The following is a 21,777-nucleotide window of genomic DNA, read 5'->3' as shown; positions in this document are numbered from 1 at the left end:
TGCTTGTGCTACTTTCAGCCATTCTGTGCTTAAAAGCTGGGAGGCAACACGGCCTACCGTCTCATTCCATTAAACGGAGGAAAAAGAGGGCAGTTCAGCAAGGCAACAACTGAAATTGTCACACATTGATGTAAAGCTCACATCAGTGCCAAGGTAATGCCTTCCTGCTTCAGGCACATCTATCTGTCTCTGCTATGGTGCACTTTCAGCTATTGTTGTAAAGGTTTCTTTGACCTCCCTGCACTTAGGTTATAGATCATGTAGATTTGTGCAGGTGCGTTTTCTTGGTTTTGTTATTCTGCAGATCTAGAAGTCAGTCACCAAACAGAGAGAACTGCAGTGGAGATTAAAAAGAAGAGAAAGAAGCCAGGTTTAGTGACCAAAACACATTCTGTAGAGGAGATGCTCTATAAAAGGACTAAATACGCATCCCACCAGAGCACATTTGCAATGCACACATTTCTGGCTACTAAGGTACTGAGCCAAACATGGCAGTAAATCCTCAACTGTTTGGCAGATCATCTCAACACAAACATTACTGAAACCAAGGAACAAGTGCATTCAAAAATTATTTTTCAGGGATCTACTTGCTAAGGGAATGCTCAATATATATAATTCGAAGTAGGTTGGTACTTCATGGAAATGCTTAAGAGTCAAAACCTTCCCCACCCCAAAATAAAGAAATAGTTCATTAGAATTTCTACAGTTCTCCAATTTATAATCTGCTTTGCAGAAACCAAAGCAGTAACTAGCCTGAGGTGCTAGCATCCGTTCTGAATATGCGCTCAAAGGATTCACTCACCAATTAACATTGATTCTTTCTGGTACTCTTTGCTGAGGTGGCAGCGCTGGGTCACACAGGACACGTATCTCTCCAGAACATACCAGCACATTTCATAGTAGAAAGGATAACGGAATTTGGCATGCACCTGAAAGCAAGATCAAGACTGTCAGTCCATAGGGAAGGGAGAGAAGTTTGCAGCACAAGGGCCAGTCATCATTCTCATCATGTTATCAAGAGCACAAACAGTATGCAGGAGGGGGAGGGGAGAGAGGGTGGGAGCCGAGTGAGATGTATGCCTTCAGCATACGAAATGAGGAGACTGCCTGCCTGCCTGCCATGATAGCATCATTTCTTGGTTCACTAATTTGTATCCTCTTGGGGTGGAGGGAGAGGAAGGGGTTTGTGTTCTTGTGAAATCATGAAACTGATGGATGGCCCCTACAGTATTATTTACCTACTGTATAAACATAGGGTGGTCACATACAGATGTTAGTCACTAAAACTCAAGTTGAAATAAAGGTGTGGTTTTTTATTTCCTAAACACTATCACATGATTTTTATCAAAATGGCAACATTACCTAAAATGAGTCAAGCAGGAAATACATCTTTTTCAATTATGGTCTTCACAACAATTTGATTAAACAAATGAACACACAAATTCTTGATTACTGATAGCTACACATTAAAAGTAAAAATCCCTTATGTGATTTACACTTAATATTTTTGTAGCAAGTTAGCTTTTGCCACAAACAGAATGGAAAAGCAGGATTTTGACAAAAGATCCTGTTAAGCTGTGCACTTGTTCTTGTATCTCAGACCTGTTGTTCTCACACAGAAAGCTTATTCTCCAACACTATGTACTTGTGAGATTATTTCCGATTCAAAAGAAAATGAAGTGGGTTTCCTTCCTTGCCAACGTGGTTTTCTATCTACGGGAGGTCACTGTACCAAAGAAGAATCTGGGAAGCTCCTAAAATGCAAGAATGTATGTATATTTATTGTGATTTGTTAAAAATGGATGCCATGCATCTTGCATGCACTTGTACTTACACTGTACACTTCTTTCTCCTGGTGGCAGAGAAATTTGCATTTTGCAGGCTTGCATGCATGCATTGCACTGGGATTATAGGAACTGCTTTAAGACATTCTGTGCATATTAACTGCTCACCTAGCCAAGAGGTGTCCACCCACCCTTAATGAAAAGCTGGGCTGCACCAGAAAGGAGCATTATCTTAGAAAGCCGATTTTAAAAAAACACAACCAAAACACCACCCCACCCCAGATCACTCAAACCCCCGAAAGTCTGAACAGAACCACTAAACCAGCACCTGGAAACTCAGATTCAGCTCTGCAAAGCAGGCACTGTTGAAACATCTGCGTGGTGATAAAAGCATCCACTTGAGCATATCAGTGACTTACTAGAATGCCCATATTTGAAAACTGTCCCCAAGGTGGACAGTCAAAGAACTTGCCTCTGTTCTAAGAGCACAGGAAATGCAAACACTTTTAGCAGTAAAACAAAATGCAACAAAGGGAAAATATACTGTATTGTCCCACTAAATGTATCACGGTGTAGGATTTAAATACTCCATGGCAATTCCCAAAAGTTAAGATCTCTTAAATTCAGCACAAATGTAGCTGGCAAATCTGAACTGTATGTTGCTATGGGTCATGCATCCAGTGATGTTGCACCTTTTCAAATGTTTCCCTGTGTTGTTTGTTAAAAAAAGAAGGGAAAAAAAATAAAAAAAAAATTTAAAAAAGAGAAACAACCAATCAAACAACATCCCCCTAAATGTGAGAACATTTAACCCCAGGGCCTTTTTGCATTGAAGAATATTCTTCCTTTGGTTTAGTTATTTGTCATAGAGAAGAGATCGAGTCACTTATCACTATTACAGAACACAGGGGAAATTAGCCATGCTAAAATATATGCTAATAAAGGAACTCAAATTTTTCCAAGAGAGCACTGCAGGAAACAAAATTTGCAAAGAATTGACTTACAAACAGGAAGCCGCCTTCCACCCCTCAGCCTTCAAAAGGTTTTCAGCCACATGCCTGGGAATATTAAAGACATCATTGCTCAACATTTGTTGACAGATTCTGAGCTTCACCAAATTTAGTTGTTACCAATGTTAATTCAATGTGAAAGACAAGGCAGTAACGCATGCAGTGCTCCCATTATGTATATCAATCTTTAATATTCAATTTGAGTTCCTAATTGCCTCACTATCAATGTTCCAACCCACAGCAAATCCCTCCATGCCTCTGTAATTCACTATTTGCCCGAGAAGGCTCTGCTTTTACAAACCTTCAGACGTAAGAGCTACCATATGTAGCAAGAGATACTGTGCAAAGATCTAGAGTGCCTTTGCCAGTAAAGCAAGTCTAACAGTGCTTTAAAAATCTTTTAAAGTTTGCCTTATGGAAAAGTATAGAGGAGTAGGTTCTTTATGATATCCTTGGACATTTATTAATTATAACGGATGTGAAGTGCATTATGTGCACGTCCACACTTCTTCCATTGTACACTTATGGTCAAATGAACTCTTATGGGAGGGGGAGGAATAAAAGAAAGAAAGAAAGAAATTAAAGACGTTCTGTGATGAATTTAAAGTGTAATATCTGATACAGACACTGCCAGAGGACTAAATCCCCCACCAGCAGGGAAATACACTAGATCATCTAATAGGCATTTCCAGCTCTAACTTCTGTGATTAATAATTTACAATCCACTGAATAAATTTTTTAATTATTCCTGTGCAGCGAGAAAAATCCTCTCTGGAATATGATCCATTTCTTCAGTTCAAAGTGAAATTATTTGAGAGACTTATATCCCCCTCCAAAAACAAAACAAAAAACCCTAAGCAAGTAAAGGCACACATTTTCCTTAAGAGAGAATTAAGTCTCTTCCACAATGTCCATTAAAATCATTACAAACTCCACTTGTGTTTAATCAATCTAATCACAATATTGAAAAACAACTTATGATTATTTATAAAATAATTAATCTATCCACTCAAAACGTTATCTTACATTCCAGAAAACAAAATCAGTAGCAAACACCATCATCTGTGAGTGACCACCTTACGTATATATTTTGAGTGCTTTCGTCCCTATCCGTGTTCAAATATTTTAATGCAGTTAAATTTAGATGAGTTGGGAGTAAGTTTGACACGTTCTTCCTCTTCAGTAATACAGAGCTGTAACACCCCTATGCCAAGATGATGAATCTCTGCATGGCAGCCTGCTTAGCAGTTATTCAAGCTGGTCTAGCAGAGAGCTAAACAGCTTGGCCTATTTGACTAGCTGTTAATTGGCCTCCAGGAAAGCCAGACTGCAAAATGAGAGTCTCTACAAACTGTAAGGCTGGAGAATATTTGTTTACCTCAATTGCACATTAGGAGCTGTTTCCAACAATAGACATGTTTTTTATTACTCCTTAAAACTATTTTTAAATGGCTATAACCCTCTTAAAAAGTCTCCCAGGGATATGAGAAATTAAGCTAGAATAAGCATGACAAGTATATAAACTAGGCAATTTTATCAGGCTGTAAATCAGCATTACCGTTTCAACCATGTATTTATTCTTGTCTTAGCTGCTAAAACAATAACAACTACACCTAGCATAAAAATGCCTTTGAATATCAGCAAAGATGATTAAGCATTATATAGCATGTTTAAACACAGTGAAACCTCCATAAAATTGCTCTGTGCAAAATGAAGAGGGGAAACACACCTGTATTACACTCTGATTTGAGTGTGGCAAATTACTTCGTCAATCACATCATGTAATTTACTTCTGTGCTATACACAATGGAAAGATCAATACTGATGAGAAACTCATTTGCAGTATGTTCACGCTGGCAAATTCGTGTGAACTACACAGTGTACTGAGTCTGCTATACTAGCCAGCCTATGAACAGAGTTACTGGAACAAAGAAATTACAAAATCTGACTGGTAAAGCAAATAAAGTAGTACACACTAGAATCCTATTTTGCAAACATTTACCCTTCAAGATTCCTGCATGATATTTTTAGGTTTGGGGTGTGTGTGTTATTTATTTCTAAATAACAGTATTGATTTTCCTGCCTTTTATCAAACTTCTGTATGCCTTAGTTGCACAGCTTATATTTTGTTTCTGTCTAGAAATTCCTGCTATTCTCTGACTGTTCACACAGCTTTGTTATTATACGGCTGCCTACGAGCACAAGTTTGCGAACACAGGTACAGGCTGTGCATAACACATCGCTAGCACACAGCAAGGCAAGTGCTGAAATTGTTTCTATGAAGTCATGGAAATTCTGGGCTGTTGGCTTTCATTAGTCTTTTTTAAAGCACTTAAGTATTTTTGGAAGGAAAAATGATAAAGAACTACACAGACTTTGAAGAAAATCTAAACCAAAACTGACAAGAGTAAAGGTCTGATTTGGGACTTCCAAATGTTGCAGTATCTCTTTCCAAAAAACTGACAAGACATTTTTGAAGAGGCAGATACCCAACTCCCAGAACCTCCCCATAGGATCAGGGTGCTAGTGACTTTTAAAAGGCGTTTCAGTGTAACTGGCTGGTAAGTTCCTAAAAGTTACCAAAATATTTGACTGTTAGAGGGAATTCTGCCTCCTGGTATAAAAACTTAGGAGATATCAAAGCTGCACCCAGCTTCCCCAGGAGAAGGGCCTGCCATGAAGCACTACTGAGCAGTTACAGCCCAAGGTGTGTGATCCTGGGTTGCTCAAGTCCTGTGGGAACAAAATGTCAGCCTTCATAGAACTTCAGGAAAATGCGTGTTTCCTTCCCACCTTCCCCACAGACATCAATGGAAATAACTTGTTTCTGGCATTGATCCTTCCTCCCGGTCTCCTCCATTCTCCAGGCAAGCTGCCTGTGCTAGCATCCTTCCCAGCAACAACAGACCCTCCCCTAAGCACCTGCAGCATATATACTGGGTATATATTGCTGGTTCTTCTTTACAGTCACTCTGAAAACCCTCCTGTGCCTAGCACCTTTGTCCAGCCACAGTGAGCTCCTTCCTGCTTCTGCTATCAAAACTTTTTCCTGTCCAAGTCCCTTTACATTTTTTAAGACACTTGTCATTCTTGCCTTGGGATACCTATTCAAAGCCAGACTGAACTCCACTCTGGTCTCTACCTCTCCTGCTCTCTATTACATTCCCTCTGTTCTAATTTCCCTGAATTTCAGCTTTTGTCTTCATCTCTCTTCCACTAAGAATTAATTTTTCTGCTTAATATTCCTTCTCTTCATTAAAATCACTCCAGGAAACCAACTGCTCCCACCACTGTTTTGCAATGTGAAGATTACCACACCTCGTACCCCCTGCGAAGTAAGGGAGGCTGGGGGGAGGACACCCTTCCTCTCACTGAGTCTGAGGATGTATTTCAAAATAATACATATATGCTTCAGAACTATGCACTCTCACTGCAAAGAAAGCAATTTGGGGTAAAAGCCCACTTGGAGCCAGAATTGTGCACTCTTCTGGAGGTGAACAACAGTGAACTGTACTGATGTCCAAGACTTTTTACTGAAAAAGAATTGCAACTTCCTGCCATTTTGCTATCCTAAATCTCAGTTAACACCACAGCTGGCACCCGTGCCTGTGGTTTACCAGCACTGTCTCAGCGCAATACCTCCAAAAGTCACCCACAAGAAGTCCCCATCTGAATTTGCACATATCACTGGTCCGTTTTTGCACCAGAATACTACGACTGCCTCACATAATTTATTTAATAGCCTACTAAAACTGTGGTGCCTCCTTCAGATTCTGCTGCTTTATGAAACTGCAAAGTATACGATGACTAGGTGTCTTGTTTATTAATCAAAGGTAAAATTTTCACCCCCAACACAGAGTCTGCAGAATAACCACCTGCAGGATGTAATGCTCTTTCCATCAGGCAGATGCTACAGCCAGATGAACAAAGATTAATGTCCCACCCCAGACTCTCTGTGTTCCAAGAAATTCTGGCAGCGTTGAGTCATTGTAGAAAATCCTGAGAAGTATAGAAGACGTCGTTTCATACGCAACTTCTGTGCAGCTGTGGACAGCAGAACCATCCCAGTCCCATTAGTTCTCCAGGTTCAGGTATCCATTCCAGGCGTGCACAGAGATGATAAGCAGGGGGATACCAGAAGTACTGGTACAAAGGTCTGTAAAGCGCAATATGTTTTTGTGCAAAAGGGAAGGTGTTTTATGAAAGTTTAACAGGCAGACAAAAGACACAGAAGGGACACGTCTGTGGGAAGTAGGGAAAAACAGATGAGTAAATCCCACTAAAAATAGCCAACGTTTGAAAGTCTCATTACTTCACGTTTACCTCTTGTTTCAATGACTCCGACACGGAGATCCCGTCAGTTCTTTTTTGTCAGAAGGGAATACAAGGGGGAGACTATGACAGATCATAGTCACCAAGAACTGTGCAGTTAAAAAGAGAATTAAGTATCCTTACCCTTGTTCTGTCCTCAATTTCATAGATGCGAAGCTGCATGGGAACATTAAAGCTATGCAGGATATTTCCACCAAACACCAGAGAATCTACTGGAGTATAAACCGCATGTATCCACCCTAGAGAGGGAAAGCAAAGAACTGAGAATGCCTCGTGCTACGTAGTATTACAGAGCAATTTATGATTAAATTTTAACAACTCCGTGAACCCCATTCTGCAGGGGCTGAGAGGTTAAAGCAGTGAAAGGTTAAATGGCATGCTTGTAGCCACGCTTTAAGACTAGTCATAGCAGAAGAACAGCATCATATGATGTACAGTTTTACAACCCTCTGTAAATTGGGTTCTTCTATTTATTCACAGAATAGTTACAGTGTTTACTGAGAACACGCAAGCTTGTGACTCAACCATGTCCATGACTAAGAAGTAAATTCAGTCTGTTCGATACACTTGGCTCTCAGACGTATCTACTGGCACCTCCAGTAGGGTTGCAAATCATCTCAGCAGTGGCGGTGGGCTAGGGCTGTGGAATTGAACTTCTTTCACACCAGCACCAGAGCACACATCTTCAGGTGGCAACAATTTCAAATTCTTACCAGCCCTCCTTCAGAGGTGAAAGTTTCGTATCCTATTATCAACTTCCTGAAGCAAACAAAAAACTTTTTTACTGCAAGCCCCAAGTGAAGGGATTTAACATTTCTAGTACTGGAGCTGATGAGACTGTTCTGACCCAATCCTGCAAGGGACTGAATTAATTTCACAGGCTCCAAAGCAAGGGAAGAATTTATCACAATGAAAATCCAGGCATAGCAATTCAGGCTGCCACACCAGCTCTTCTGCTTCTGCATTGTTTGGTTGGTATGTCAGCAGCTGAAGGACTGGCTATGCAAGACTGTAGCCTCTGATCTCTGCAGCGAAAAAGGAATTGATCCTGCTAATGATCTGGGACCCACCGAGACCTGACACCTTCTTTTTTTTCTTCTTTTTTAATGAAAAGCATTACAATTTATAAACCAGCAGACAGCAAAGCAACATAGGGGGCAGTCAATTTTCTCCTAACTGTGCAGTACTTCCCATTAAAGCTGTGGCAGCTTTCCTTCACTTCAAGATCAGTGAGGGAGCAGGAAAACGCCATTCAGCCTAAAGGGTTCTCCAGCTAGCAGCCATGAAAACTCTCCTCAGCAACAATCTCTGGACCGTAAAGGCCTGCAAAGCTGTATCTGAGAAGTCCCTGAGCCACAGCAGATGGCAGAACCTGGGCTTTCATTTAAGGGCATACTGGTAGGAGACAAACAGGAAGGAAAAGAAATCAGCACTAGAATTTTCTCCCTGGAAACACAACTATCATCACTCAGGATACGTTTTTCTTAATTTCAGAATCACACAATGGTTGAAGTTGGAAGGGACCTTTGGAGGTCCAACTCCTCTGCTCAGGCAGGACCACCTAGAGGCCAGCTGCCCAGAACTATGTCCAGATGGCTATTCAATGTCTGCTAGGATGGAGACTCCACAACCCCTCTGGCAACCTGTTCCAGTGCTCAGTCAATTTACAGGTCTGATTCCACATGATAAATGTGATGCCTATAAAAAAGCAGGTGGCTCATAGCTCTGGCAGCTCTCAGTATTACTGCATCTTTCCTGCTCCAGTTCGAATAATTTCAGTTACAGAGTCGCTCACAACGATCCAGCCTGTTCATTACTTCCAAAACAAGAACAACCAACTAGGGAGGATTTTTTTTTTTCATGTAAGGGTAGCGTGGCAACTACATACATCAATGCTATAAAAACTCTTCACAGTTGAAGTAGTCCAACACCTCGCATGAAATACATCAGTCTGTACTACAAGCAAACTACTGGAAAAATAAATGATCTTCCTGATCCTAGCCTTTGGGAAGGAAAAAAGATCCAAAGCCAAGGAAGTTGGGGCCACTGCTTCCACCAATCAAAGATTTATGTAGTTGGGGGAAAGAATGGAAACCACGTGCTGTTGCTGGGTCCCCAAAGCCAACTTACTGGATAGGTGCCAAAACACAGGGTCAATTTGTGTGACAATTCACCTTAATTGTCAGTTTTAGAGACGAACAAACTGAAGCTCGAAAAGGCGAAATGACTCGTCCATAGCCACCCAACTGAGTGGCAGCAGAAGACAGGTCAGAAACAGCCAATTATCAGCAGAACATTGATGAGTCCTCACACCGCTTCCCACTGCAGTTCTCTCAGCACAGATCAGTCAACGTACAAACATACTGGAGCTGGCAGATGCAACAAGTTATTTTAATGGAATGATCAACATCATTCTAAATACAATTTGCTAACAAATATTTGCAGCTTAAGTAAATGGAGTAACTGAGCTGAAACCTGGATTTCTAGTCCTATATGACAGGTAGAAAGGAGATACTCTTCATTTTATAAGAAATAAAATGAAATCCCATCAATGCAGTTGTTCCTCAAGCGTATGCTTTTACTACAACCACACAGTAGCCACCTCCTATAAATTTTATTTCCTCAGTAAAAATTTCACCCTGGAGTGCAGTTGGTTTCATTGCTTCGTGCTCTTTGGGTTTCACTCTCATCACACCTTCCTTGACCTCTTGACTCTGCCCCCACTAGATGCCAAGGGTCTTTGTGTTAATAGCCACTAGACTTCCTCAGTAGTAGTCCCAATATTTTTGGGAGAAATGTGAAAAGATCTATCACTGGCTTGAGCCAATGCTCCAACAAATGGTGTCCCAGACATGACAAACCCTCAATAGGAAGAGTATCAAACATGAAGATAGTTTTGCTCCTGTATTGTTGAAGAGCTGGTAGAGGTGCAAACCCAAAGTCTTCCGTAAAGTATTTGAGACAACCTCTGGTTCTGCAGATAGTGTATTTAATTCCGTACTTACATTTATAATCCAGGTCTAAACTCATTTTACAAACAATTAGTACCTTCAACTCCTAACTTCTGAACTAACTAAACAATGGGTCCTTCAAGATGCACATATCTCTAATAACAAGATTGAAAATACTGCTTTTTATGACACAGTTCTCAATAACAAAACACTGTAATAACAAAGCACTAAAATCCATCAGTATTGGGAAAATAAAAATAAACCAGAGACCAAGCAACAAACAGAAAGTCATTAACTGTAAAGTCCTTAGATGCAAAGTTCCTACATCCTAGGATGTAGGATCATTTCCAGGCATAGCTCAGAGACGGGTAAGGACAATGCCTGTGGGTACCATCCCTTCACTGGTGGAGGGCGCTGAGCCAGGCACACAGCTAAGTCCCAGGGAATCCCCAGATCCCCAGCAGTTCATGTGCTCCCACGTGCAGGATCCAGCTCACAGCCCCTCTGCCAGCTACAGGATGCAGCCCTGTCAGAGCAGGCACCTTCTCATAATATAGATTTTTGGCTACTCAATTGTATAGTGTTTTTCAGTCAGACTGCATCCCAAAATAGTTTTGACTTGCCTGAGCAACGTACGTGCAATATTGAAACTGTAAAGACACAAGCACCAAGAGGTGTATTCCAGGGATGTAGGACACTATGGGTAAGATTAGACAAAAATGATGGAGAATTGACAAGGTAGAAAACCACAGAAAGATTGGCACAGATGCCACAAAGGGGGGAAAAAAAAAAAAAAAATCTCCTGTTCTAATATTAACAAGGCTATGCACAGAGAAAAACTGAATAGGCCAGCACCAGAAAAGTAGAAGTAGGAGGAAACAGATGAGCAGAAAACAGGAAACAGTTTCCACGAGGGTAATATATTGTGGAAATAAGCTCTGAGAACAGATAAGCTTGGATGGCACATTCAATTCATTCCCACAGCTTAGATACAAGCACGACTCAGAAATAAACTGAGGAGGATGAATGTTCATTGCGACCATTTGCAAACAAGAACACCCATCTTCTAAACTTCCCAAGTACAAAGGTTTTTAGAGAGGAAGATAGACCTCCAGGAGAGGAGCACGCTGCATGTATGCGTAAGACAAAAAGGACGGCCGAGGGGATTGCTTTAATACCATCCACACCAGTATGTCCCACCTACCTCATCTTCAGCTGTGTCGTTACTTTTCACAACATGAACTGACAGGTCTGTTGACACGTATGATCACGTCACTCTATGCTGGACAGTGTGTCATGTCTGTATCTTTCAGCTCTCACAGGAAAAACTTGCCGCACAGCCTCCAATACAGACACCTCTGAAGTGAGAGGCATCAATTCTCTCCTCAGTGAGAGAGGTTTCTCTCATGCTTTCTACTGTCTGCATAAACCCTGGTACTATTGCACAACCCTACATGTTTCATGGGTTAGTGCAAGATGGGAGATAACATCTCTCCCTTTGGTAATACTCTCAAAAACTGTAATATTCTCAAAAAAAGGGAAAGCAACACAGAACAAAATGCCACAAATTTAATTTTATCCTTAATGGTAAAAAAGGCACTGGAGTAATATGAGAAAAAATGAATTAAGGACTGAAAAAGTCAAAAGGCAGTGGAGTAAGATATTGTTCATTTTTGGCTGAAAGACACAAACAAAAGCATCTGCTAAACATTATCTGAGGCTACAATTAAATCCTATAGATGAAAGGCATACACTGTGTGGCTTCAAGGATTAGTCATGAATTAGAAAACTCTTCCTCATGGGTGACCAGTTTCAAACCAGCCTGTGTTGGTAGCGGTTAACGACCGAGTGAACGTGGAACCAGCCCGTCCTTCCTTCGCAGGCTGGTCTGACAGCTCGTGGCTGGAGCACACTCTCGGGGCGGCGGAGCAGCTCCTGCATGGCCACTGCACAGTCCTGTCCCGCGAGCAGAGTACCTCACACCACGCACACCAGCCACGAGCTCCCCTAAATGGGGACACATGGCTTTGGGAGTATAGACACTGCACAGTCACTGTTCACAACCCTCGTTTCAAGCCTCAAGAAGACGAGTGTCCACTCAGGGTTTTTCTGAAGTTCATATTTTTTCAGTTCTTGGTGACTGATGAGTATTTTTTTCCTTCCCAAAACAATCCTAGTTTAGGAAGCCAATCTGACATTGAGCAGGAATTGTATTCAGGAGGCTCAGAAATACTTTCAGCTGATTTACAATTACGAATTATTCCACCACTCCTAAGATACACTTGAATATTTAGATGTTATCGTCTCTAGTAAATCAAGAAGGTAAAATTAACAGTAACAAAAGCTTTTCTGAACAGTTAAAAGAAAGATACGATCTCATTATCTTTTGAAATTTATAAAACAAGCATTATTAAACATTGCAAACTTGTTAGGTTTCAGGGGCCTGCAAATTCCTACTGTATCTTCAAGGGTGCAATCATCCATCTGAGAATAATAAAAAAGAATATTAACTTGTAAAGCTATGGGGCAAACAGACTACAAGCTCCAAGCCAAAACCATGGTGCATCTGTTTCCATTAGTAACTGAACAGATATTTTGCTTTGTGATATAGAAGGCATACATATTTTCCTGCAATTCTACAGCATCTTGGGGTGGAAGAGATGAAATATATGTCTCAAAAATAAAAAGTAACTGAAGAGATAACCTTAGAGTGGGTACTACCAGCAAATGAAACATTATTTCTCTCCTCTCAAAAGAAGAATGATTGTGTCATAATAGTGTCCACAATCAAATATATCAAGGAAACATCATGTTTACATTTTAAAAGTTAAAAAATCACAAATTTTGCCCCAGTAGTACAAGTAATACAGCAACTCTCAATCTTACATCATTTGATAAGAACCAAGTAGAGCACTGAAGAGGAATAGAACTAAAAATCCAACATTATGCTGTCACCTTCTACCTAAAAGCAGACACTCCATGAAAAAAAAAACTCTCCTCTCCAATCCTCTCCACTGATCTTCATCGCTTGGTCCCTAAAGGTTCCAGGCATGGAGCTTCCATTAATGTCAGCGGAAGCTCCCAAAATGGGAAAAGCTAACAGCAACCAAAAATAGCCAGGCAGCTATGCAGTCCTAGCACAACTCCCTGCAAAAAATTTACCAGTCAGATTTTAATAGCCTGTCATTCTCCTTGATATAGAGACTATATGCTACCTTCTGGCCCCATTACACAATAATTCATCAAATACTGACTGGCATAGCAGAGGTGACCTACGACCGCACACTCGTAATAAGCAGAATCCTGTATTTGAAGCACTTCGAATCCTTGCAAATAGCTGCCTGGAGTCTAGCACAGAACATCTCTTTCTGTCCACTCTCCTTCCCCAAAACATTCATCTGAGGAAAGTCATTATTTCTGCATTTGACTGGAAACAAGAACTCTGGAGCACTCTCATGTTACCATAATAATCACCACAGGCCAACAAGAATATTTTGTTAGACTGTGGCTCATTCTTCAGCTCTCGAGAAATTAAGAGAGACTATAATAGCATGTTTCCATGTCAAAGGCCCCAAAGTGCATTATAAAGAACATAAGAAAAATAAAGTAAAACAAACAGCTTCCTCCTCAGTGGAACACTGACAACTCCAAGGTGAAACACAACTGTTATAAAATAGAATGCAGCAACACTAGTGAGAAGTCTGAAGAGGAACCAGAAAGGAATGCCATGTCCAGTTGACAGTAAGTTACCCTCTCTGGAGTTTGATCATAGGAATATCTAATAAATCAGCACTGCAAAAGTCTTCTACAGTATCTAATGGCAGTCCCTTACTCAATTTTCAGAAATATTAAATGCACAGTGACTTCTTGGACCATTATTTTATGGATCATGTAGTGGTCTATTACTGAGACCATTACCATCAGATTTACAGAATAGACAAAAGTCACTCAAAATGTCCCCACTACTTGAGGATTTGTGCTCCCCCACAAACATAGCTCTAAACTACCACTTCACACACATCACAACATCTCACCTCTTCAGTGTACTCACATTAAAGCTACATATTTAGAGAGCCTACAGTGGGAACACGCATGCAGAGTCAATCCAAAAACATAGCTGCTCATGAGTCTACTGCCTCTGACCAGCAGCAGAGGCTCAGGAAAAGACTGTAAGAAACAGAAGATGATTAGAGTAACCCTTGGTAGTATTAGCCATCTCCTCCCAAAGGACCCAAAACAACTATGTTCGCCAGCTTTCTTAGACCAATCACTGCAAACCCTGGAATCCAACTGTATCCACAGTAAGCGTGGCAACTTCCTTGGAGGTCAGCAAAACTGGTCTTCACAAAAAGAGAAGAAAATCCAAGTTTATCCACATTCTGGCAGACTACATTATCAGTAACAATCCAGAACTGGCTTGAGTTTGCCTTTTCAAAACACATAAAGATTACACTCTTACTTCGCAATATTAACAGAGACAAATACTGCAAGACAAATTTTCCACAAGAGACTACTAGTTGGCCTGCTTTTCTATGGCACAATTTTGCATGTGCAAACTCTCTTGAAGTGCAAGTGTCTACAACAAGCATATACACTCATGCATGAAAGGAAAGGTAATTTTTTTGAGACAAGAGGTCTGGCAGGAAATTGAGAAAAAAAAGCAAACAAGTTTAACATATTTCAAACTACTGCAAGATCTTGTTTGTAGAGGACAACAGGGAAGGAATGGACAATATTCATGTCAGAGCTTCATCACTTAGAACCAAAATGACATATTCAGCAAGACTGAAAGACTCAAAAGAGCAAGTGGATTGAAAAAAAGAATGAATTTTTAATTTTGTGTATGCTTAGTTCTGAGCTTGGGTTTAGGTAACAACAGTGATGTTTAGGAGTACACAAGAGAAACTAACGTGTGTTCAGAGAATCAAGATGGAAATGAGTTTGATGCATAACGCACCACTTGAAACAACAAGTGGAAGGACAGAAGTAAATGATGGTTTACCGAGCATAAAGACTGGAGTGGCAGATGAAGGGCAAGAAGAGGAGAGAGAAAAGGTTCCAGTGAAGTTATACAGTGATGTAAAAGGACAAAAATACTTGAAGTAAAAAGAGAAGCACTAAAGATATTTAAAAAACTGGGTAACACGTTGGCATTAACTTAGCAGGAATTCCAACAGGCTGTAGGGGAGCAATCAGGACGTAAGAGAACACATGGCTGCATACAAGCCAGAAACACGTGCCCACCATAACCCAGAGCTGCAGAAATCTGAGGGATGCTGCCCGAACACTGGATCTGCGTGTTGTTAACGCAGTGATGAGAGATATCTAAACTACTTCTCCATAACACCACCACAATGGACTCCAAACACACATCCTCCCTGCAAGTCACCACTGGACACGCACACGGTACAGAAGAAAGCTACGGCACAAATAATACTGGACAAGCTCTAGATTTGATTGCGACTGATAAAAGTTTGTTATTGCCCTACTGAGACAACAACTGAGCACTGAGATTAGGCATTTCCTCTTCCAGATCATCAGTTTATACCTGAAAAGAGAAGCATACTCTATAAGTAATTTCCCTTCTGTTTGGCATGTGGGTCAGATATGCAGCACCCACTGTTCACTATACCAGAGTAAGATGTGCTACCTTGACCAAATTTCACTTGTGTTGAACACTTAACCATATGAAAGATTAAATGTTGCTCATGGTAACATACACAGTGTTAACACCCTTGGGCCGTAGCATTCCTTACTAATGTCTTCCTGCATAAGGACAAGTTTTCTCCCATCCTGGGAAAACAACAGTCAGATTTCTACAGAAAAAAATAATCATTTGCTGACACTAGTAGCAACTCTAGCTTCCTCCCTTCTTGAACCTTCAACTGTTTTAACATCTTGAATCTACATCTGGCCATAAACCTCAGCATGGCACAACGTGGTATATTTCCCAATCAACGATTATGCTGACATCAGTTTAGACAATTATATTAATGGAAAAGGCCAGGTTCCTAGCTGATTTTATCACTTTACCACAGACTTTACCAGAGTTGATCATCCTTGACTCATCAGTGGGAACCTGTAAAGTGGGAGGTGAGAACTTGTAACGGTGCATCGCTTGTTTGGAGAAGTCCTATGGGGTCATCAGGAGTACAGCTGGGCTCCTACGCAAGGCCCAGACACAGTATCCCTCAGAATCCCAGCTTACTTCCCCCCCCCCCCCCCCACTTAGGAGGGACTCCTAAAATGCTGCAAGATGCACCTTGGCCTGTAACAACTCACTATGCTGACAATGCTTTGCTCAATTTCTCCTTGATACCGCAGCTGTGATCGTGCCTTTCAGTGCTCTGCAGGGTTAGAAGCAGAGGTAGAAATTAACTGGTTTAAACTTAATCCTGAAAGGATGATGGCAGTGATGGAGAGGAAAATACCCTGAGGCCTGGTGAGCACTATAATTATGCCTTCTGTAAGAATAATTCCCATTCTTGTCCAAGTGGTTTGTAGTTTCAGGGATTTACTGGATCTACTGCTGATCCTAGACTCTCAGAGAAGCCTTCCATCTCCCACAAGCCTACAATCTCACTCTCTCATGTGTCTTGTTAACAGTCTTCTCTGCCTACTTCATCCTTACACTGCTATGGTCTAATAGCATTTCTAGGACCACCCCCAAAAATGACTTGAAAACAGGAGCAGAGCAGGATATTTTATGGAGAAGGTCCTTTGCTGAAATGTTCTCCAATCACAGTCTAGCTGAGCACCAGCTGTATCACTCCACACTGCCTGTGACCAGACCTGTAATTAGAAAGTATTTTCCTTGTGGATGAGCTGAGGCTCGTCAAGAGTTTATCAGGCTCAACTGAAAGTATGAGACACACTGGTCTTACAGGCACCCAGTATCAGAACCTAAATACTAGGAACACTTATAAAGTACATACAAAATACAAAATGCATTCAAACATTAACCAATGTGATACGCACACAAACCAGAGCAGAGGGGTCATAGGAACTGACCTGTTTTACACAGCTATGCTCAATTCGCTGACCTGGAACAGCCTTTAATTAGACATTTCCATACTCTTAAAACAAACGTAGAAATAATGCCCTTTCACATAAAAAAGAGATTTGCAGATAAGTTTTCCAAATAAAATACAGCAGAGCAAAACCCCTTGAACCCATGAACAGAGAAATTAATTCATATATGCCTTTCAAATATGGTATGGAGCCTAAAATGTCTGAGGTATGCATTTATGCATTTTGGGCTTTCCCAAGAAAAGAGAAACTACAGTCAAAAACCACATTTGGAATCACTTCACTCCAGCCACCATGTTACAGTTGTGTCCGGTACAAGCTGCCACAACTTGCTGTATTCCAACTGTGGAGCATGGCCAGACCAACATACAGAAAGTCTTATTCGTAGGAGGCTGTTCACAGGGGAATGGAGATAAATATGAACATGCAGTAACGGGATCTAAGCAAACAGCACAGGCACATTCAAAAACACCCAGTTCGAACAGTAACAGCACATTCTGACCTGATTCAAGGGAAGACCTAATTCCTGTAATGGATTAACTCCTCCACCCTCAAAATCATTTTACCTGTCACCTCCCAGGCTGATTCTTACCAAATACTTACAAATGTGCAAATCTGGAGCCTTCAACTGATACTAACAACGCTCCCTGGTTGGCAAGAACACTGTCACTGTCTCCCCATGACCTGCATTCTCTCTGTCTCCAGGATTAAAACATAATAATCCTATCTCCACAGAGTAATTCTAGAGCTGAAAAACTATCAACCTGTCTTTCTGCCGTGTAGAAAGGCTACCTATATTTATTTCCCTGGTAGGATCCACTAGACAGAAACAATGTGTTATATCATTATAAACAAACTTATGGTCCCATAATAGTCAAAAGAAAGCAAAGCCTAATATCATTTTAAATGAGGACTGTTACCAATTGCACCATCCTTAATCCAAATTAGGCAGGAGCAGAAAGGGATGAAGCCACCAGCCTTCAAAGCAGCAACTATTTTGTTGCTTTGCAAGAAGAGCCTGAATCATGCACCCCAGCCACTGAGGTGGGCAGTAGTAGAAAAATTGAGTGTGGCTGGGGCTACTGGAAGATGTCCAGATTCTGAGTTATTGTTTCCCCAAGAAGTGACCCTGAGGGAGCACAGCACCTGCTCTTCCATATACTGGAATATCCACTGAGGTCCATCAGGGAATCAAGACCCACCTCTGGCTAGAGACAGAGGCAAAGAAGTAGGTTACTAATTGCAGGTGGAACCTGCCAGAAGAGATCACAAAAACAGAAAAAAAAATTTTCCAAGAAAGCTAACAATAGCAAAAGTCAGTAAGACTCTGATGAGAAGTGGTGGACTGACAGCCCCAGAGACTCGAATCCTCTCTCCTTTTCCCGGGTCCAGCACAAGTGATCACTGCACACACTTCCTCCCAGTACATTTTTCACCAGTCTGGATGAGTCAATTTCTGGAATATTAAGTGCATTCATTCCCTAGCCTTTCTTTTGCCACAGCAAATAAAGAGGTCAACACAGGGTTTAGACATGAATAGTTGTTTTACACAGAGCTGTTAGTCAGACACAATTCCAGTGATTCCAAAACCAGTTAGTTAACAAGTGATACCTGAAGGAATGAAGAAGGTATAGCCTTGTTTCAGCTCAATTCTTTGGCATCGTTCCACTCTGTCTCCCAGAAAGATATCACTTTGCTTTCCTGAGAGAACCCATTCTTCATAAAGTTCTAGATTCTGCAGAGTAGGCGGAATCAGCCAGAAGATCTAAAAATAAAACAAAGATTTAACTATTACCAACAGGCAACAAAAATAAATAGCTGAGAGATTCCAACAAGGTTATCATGTGTTAGACAAACGAACGCATAACACCAAGCCTGCTTTCTGCATAAAACACGTGTTTTTCAGGTGTTGTACAGAGGCACACAGCAGACTGCAGCAGCAGCAATTAGTCTATGTGCTGGAAATGGCAAGATAACTGACAGTTGTCATCTCTCTTCCATGAAAAATCTTACTCAGAAGATGCCTGCAGAGTTTACTTTCTGTTCAAAACAGATTATCAGTACAGTACAACTTCACTGGACTATAGAGATGAACGGTACCTGTACCACAGAGATGTTTCAATCTGCTGTATTTATTTCAGTTCCCACCACAGGCTGCCTATACCAGAATCAGAAAAAGCAACCTAAACCAGTAAAGATGTGAATGTAGCCATACCTGCTGTATATTTTAACACTTCTGTATCCTGTAATATTTCAGTTCTGGCATAGTGTTCATGTGCACACTAAAGGAACATGTAATCTCCAAAAGGAAACACAAGCCCTGACTACAGAAGGAGACTTATGAGGGCACTCTGACCCAACAAGGGTACACACAGCCACATACTGCAAGACACTTCTAAGCCATGCAGCACCAGCAAGCCTAAAAGCACCACCAACAGCAAATAACACATTTGATATTTCAAATAAACCACTGGTTTGTTTCATAAAGCTGAATGGTGTCCTTCCAGTTCAGCAAACTCTGCATACATCAACAAAGATAGCTGAAATAGACTGACTAGTCCCTACGCCCCCAAAAAAAGAAAAAAAAAAAAAAGAAAAGAAAAAGGAAAGAAAGCAACCTCTCCCCTCCATAAGAGGCACAGAGAAATAAAAACAAATACCAAACAAGGTTCACCTACCTTCCCCCCACGGAAAACGTGATACCACACTGAAGTGCCACCAAAATCAATATGAAAATCAGTGAAGCATCCTTTCACACTCATCAAACAGTACCTGTAAGCAGAGTGAAGGACAAAAATTAATCAGTCTGAACCAGTATTTTTCACATCTTAATTTGCAGAGGTTAACTGCATGTGCGATACTGCTTCCACCAATTAAGTTTCTGAATTTATAGTACTGGGATTTGTCTCATGAAGTAACTATAACTAGGTTTCTGCTGAAAAATGCGGATCTCCACATTTGAGTTCACTATTCATGCAACTGGAACGAAAGCTTTCAGAGTTAAGGAACGGAAAAACATTAAAAGTTATGCTGTTCAGAAATATTTCTTATGCCATTCGCGGTCCCCGGGGTGATCTGTTTAATGCTCTCCTTCACCGCTTGAGAGACATAACCTTCACCAAAAGTTGTACACAAATTGCTTCAGAGAGCAAAGTTTTGAAAAATCTAATTTGCTTATAAATCCACCTGAATGTTCTTTACCTACTTGCCACTAATGCCGTTTTTGCAAGGATTGGGGGACAGAAACCTCGTTTGGCAAATTAACTCCTTTTTGTTCACATTTCTAGGCATTTCTGCATCAAAATACATAAAGGAAACAGCTGGCAGCATCGCTAAGTATCAAATCCACTATTTTTTATGCTGTCTTGATTCAGGTTTTCAAAGCAGTTTAAAGTCGGCATCACTGGAAAGAGATACAAGAGCTCTCATCTCGCTGCATGAATCTCAAGCCTCCAGCCACCATCTGTAACTAATGGCCGAATTACAGCCGCCCTTCTCACTATAGGCACCTTTGCAAACGCAGGAAACACACACCACTTAACCCACTAACCTCTTTTCCTTGTTCCGGTCTCCGTTTCATGGCTTTTTTTTTTTTTTTTTTTTTTTTTTTGGAGGGGGGGGATTATGGAAACAGTACCAGAAGGGGATTTGTAAAAAAAAAGAAAAAAGGTTTAATTTAACTGTGTCTTTTTCTCATCACATTCAGGTAGAGAGAATCTCAGCAGTATGCAGACGGCGTGCAAAAGTCCCTCTAGATGATAGGCTGGAAAGGACCTTACCATGTGTCTGCAGAAGGCTGGCAAATCAGAGAGACTATAGGTACATAAGAGCCCGCTGCCTAGCAACCACATCCCGAGCTGGAGTTGACAGAATGATACGCAATGCTGTCATGAAGACAGTCAATTTGTGGGCTTCAAAAAAGGTCCTGCGCCTTCATCTCACAATTAAAACCTCTCCTTGTGCAATTACATGTTTCCCCTCTTGCCCACTCTGGAATTTTTTTTTTTTTTTTTTTATCCTTCAGAAGCAGGAAGAGAGCTTTTTCTGCCCCTGGGGTATTTCAGATGCTTCAAAAATCACAGCTAGCCAAGAAGCTGTCTAGACTCTCAATATGCTCCATTTCAAAATATGAGTCCTTCCCTCCCAAATACATTTTTTTTAATTTCTTCTTTTATGTTTTCTCTACCAAGATGTTGTTGATTACAAGTCAGATAGAATTTAAAAACAATAAAAGAAGCCCAGAAAGGAAGCTGCCTTTCCTCCAGCCAAACTGCAAAAAGTCACAGATTGAATAATTGCTCATAAAACAAAAAAACAACATGGAAATTCTCAGTTTGTGGGCAGTGTTGAGTATTAGAGGTTCATGTTGGTTTAAAGTAAAAAATCCAAATCCTTATGGAATCAATTATTTTCAGTTTCCAAAAGGTCAGATGTAAAATACATCACACTAACAAAAATTTTCTAAGACTGTGCTACCTACCAAAAATTACCCGTTCATATTAAGATATTCTGAAAGAGCATAAATGGCCTAAGCATTAGCTGGTTTTATTTATTTCCTGGTAGTCAATAATCTAAACTTGAAGCCGTCGATCTGTTTGTGTTCAGAGGAAATAACAGGATTGAATTCTCTGTCAAATCAAAGTGCTTAAAATTTAGTTTTGTGAGAAAACA

General features: G+C 40.8%; 1 protein-coding gene across 11 annotated transcripts in view; it reads right to left on the bottom strand.

The window, feature by feature from the left end:
* KDM2B (lysine demethylase 2B) overlaps positions 1 to 21,777 on the bottom strand; it is a 126,198-nt gene that overhangs the window by 57,421 nt on the left and 47,000 nt on the right. For 9 of the 11 annotated variants that reach the window (XM_074844635.1, XM_074844641.1, XM_074844632.1 and 6 more), the window contains 4 exons: positions 19,785 to 19,878; positions 18,718 to 18,871; positions 7,250 to 7,365; positions 803 to 929 (listed from right to left, as the gene is read on the bottom strand). In XM_074844635.1, coding sequence (XP_074700736.1) covers positions 803 to 929; positions 7,250 to 7,365; positions 18,718 to 18,871; positions 19,785 to 19,878 — 491 coding nt within the window. Of the gene's footprint in view, positions 1 to 802; positions 930 to 7,249; positions 7,366 to 18,717; positions 18,872 to 19,784; positions 19,879 to 20,311; positions 20,600 to 20,656; positions 21,273 to 21,777 lie in introns of those variants that run through there. The other 2 variants (XM_074844644.1, XM_074844642.1) reach the window with 2 other exon arrangements.

This window comes from Strix aluco, chromosome 18 (assembly GCF_031877795.1).
Source record: "Strix aluco isolate bStrAlu1 chromosome 18, bStrAlu1.hap1, whole genome shotgun sequence".
Classification (NCBI taxonomy): Eukaryota; Metazoa; Chordata; class Aves; order Strigiformes; family Strigidae; genus Strix; species Strix aluco.
The sequence above is the reverse complement of the archived record's forward strand: the minus strand, read 5'-3'. Positions and strand labels throughout refer to the sequence as shown.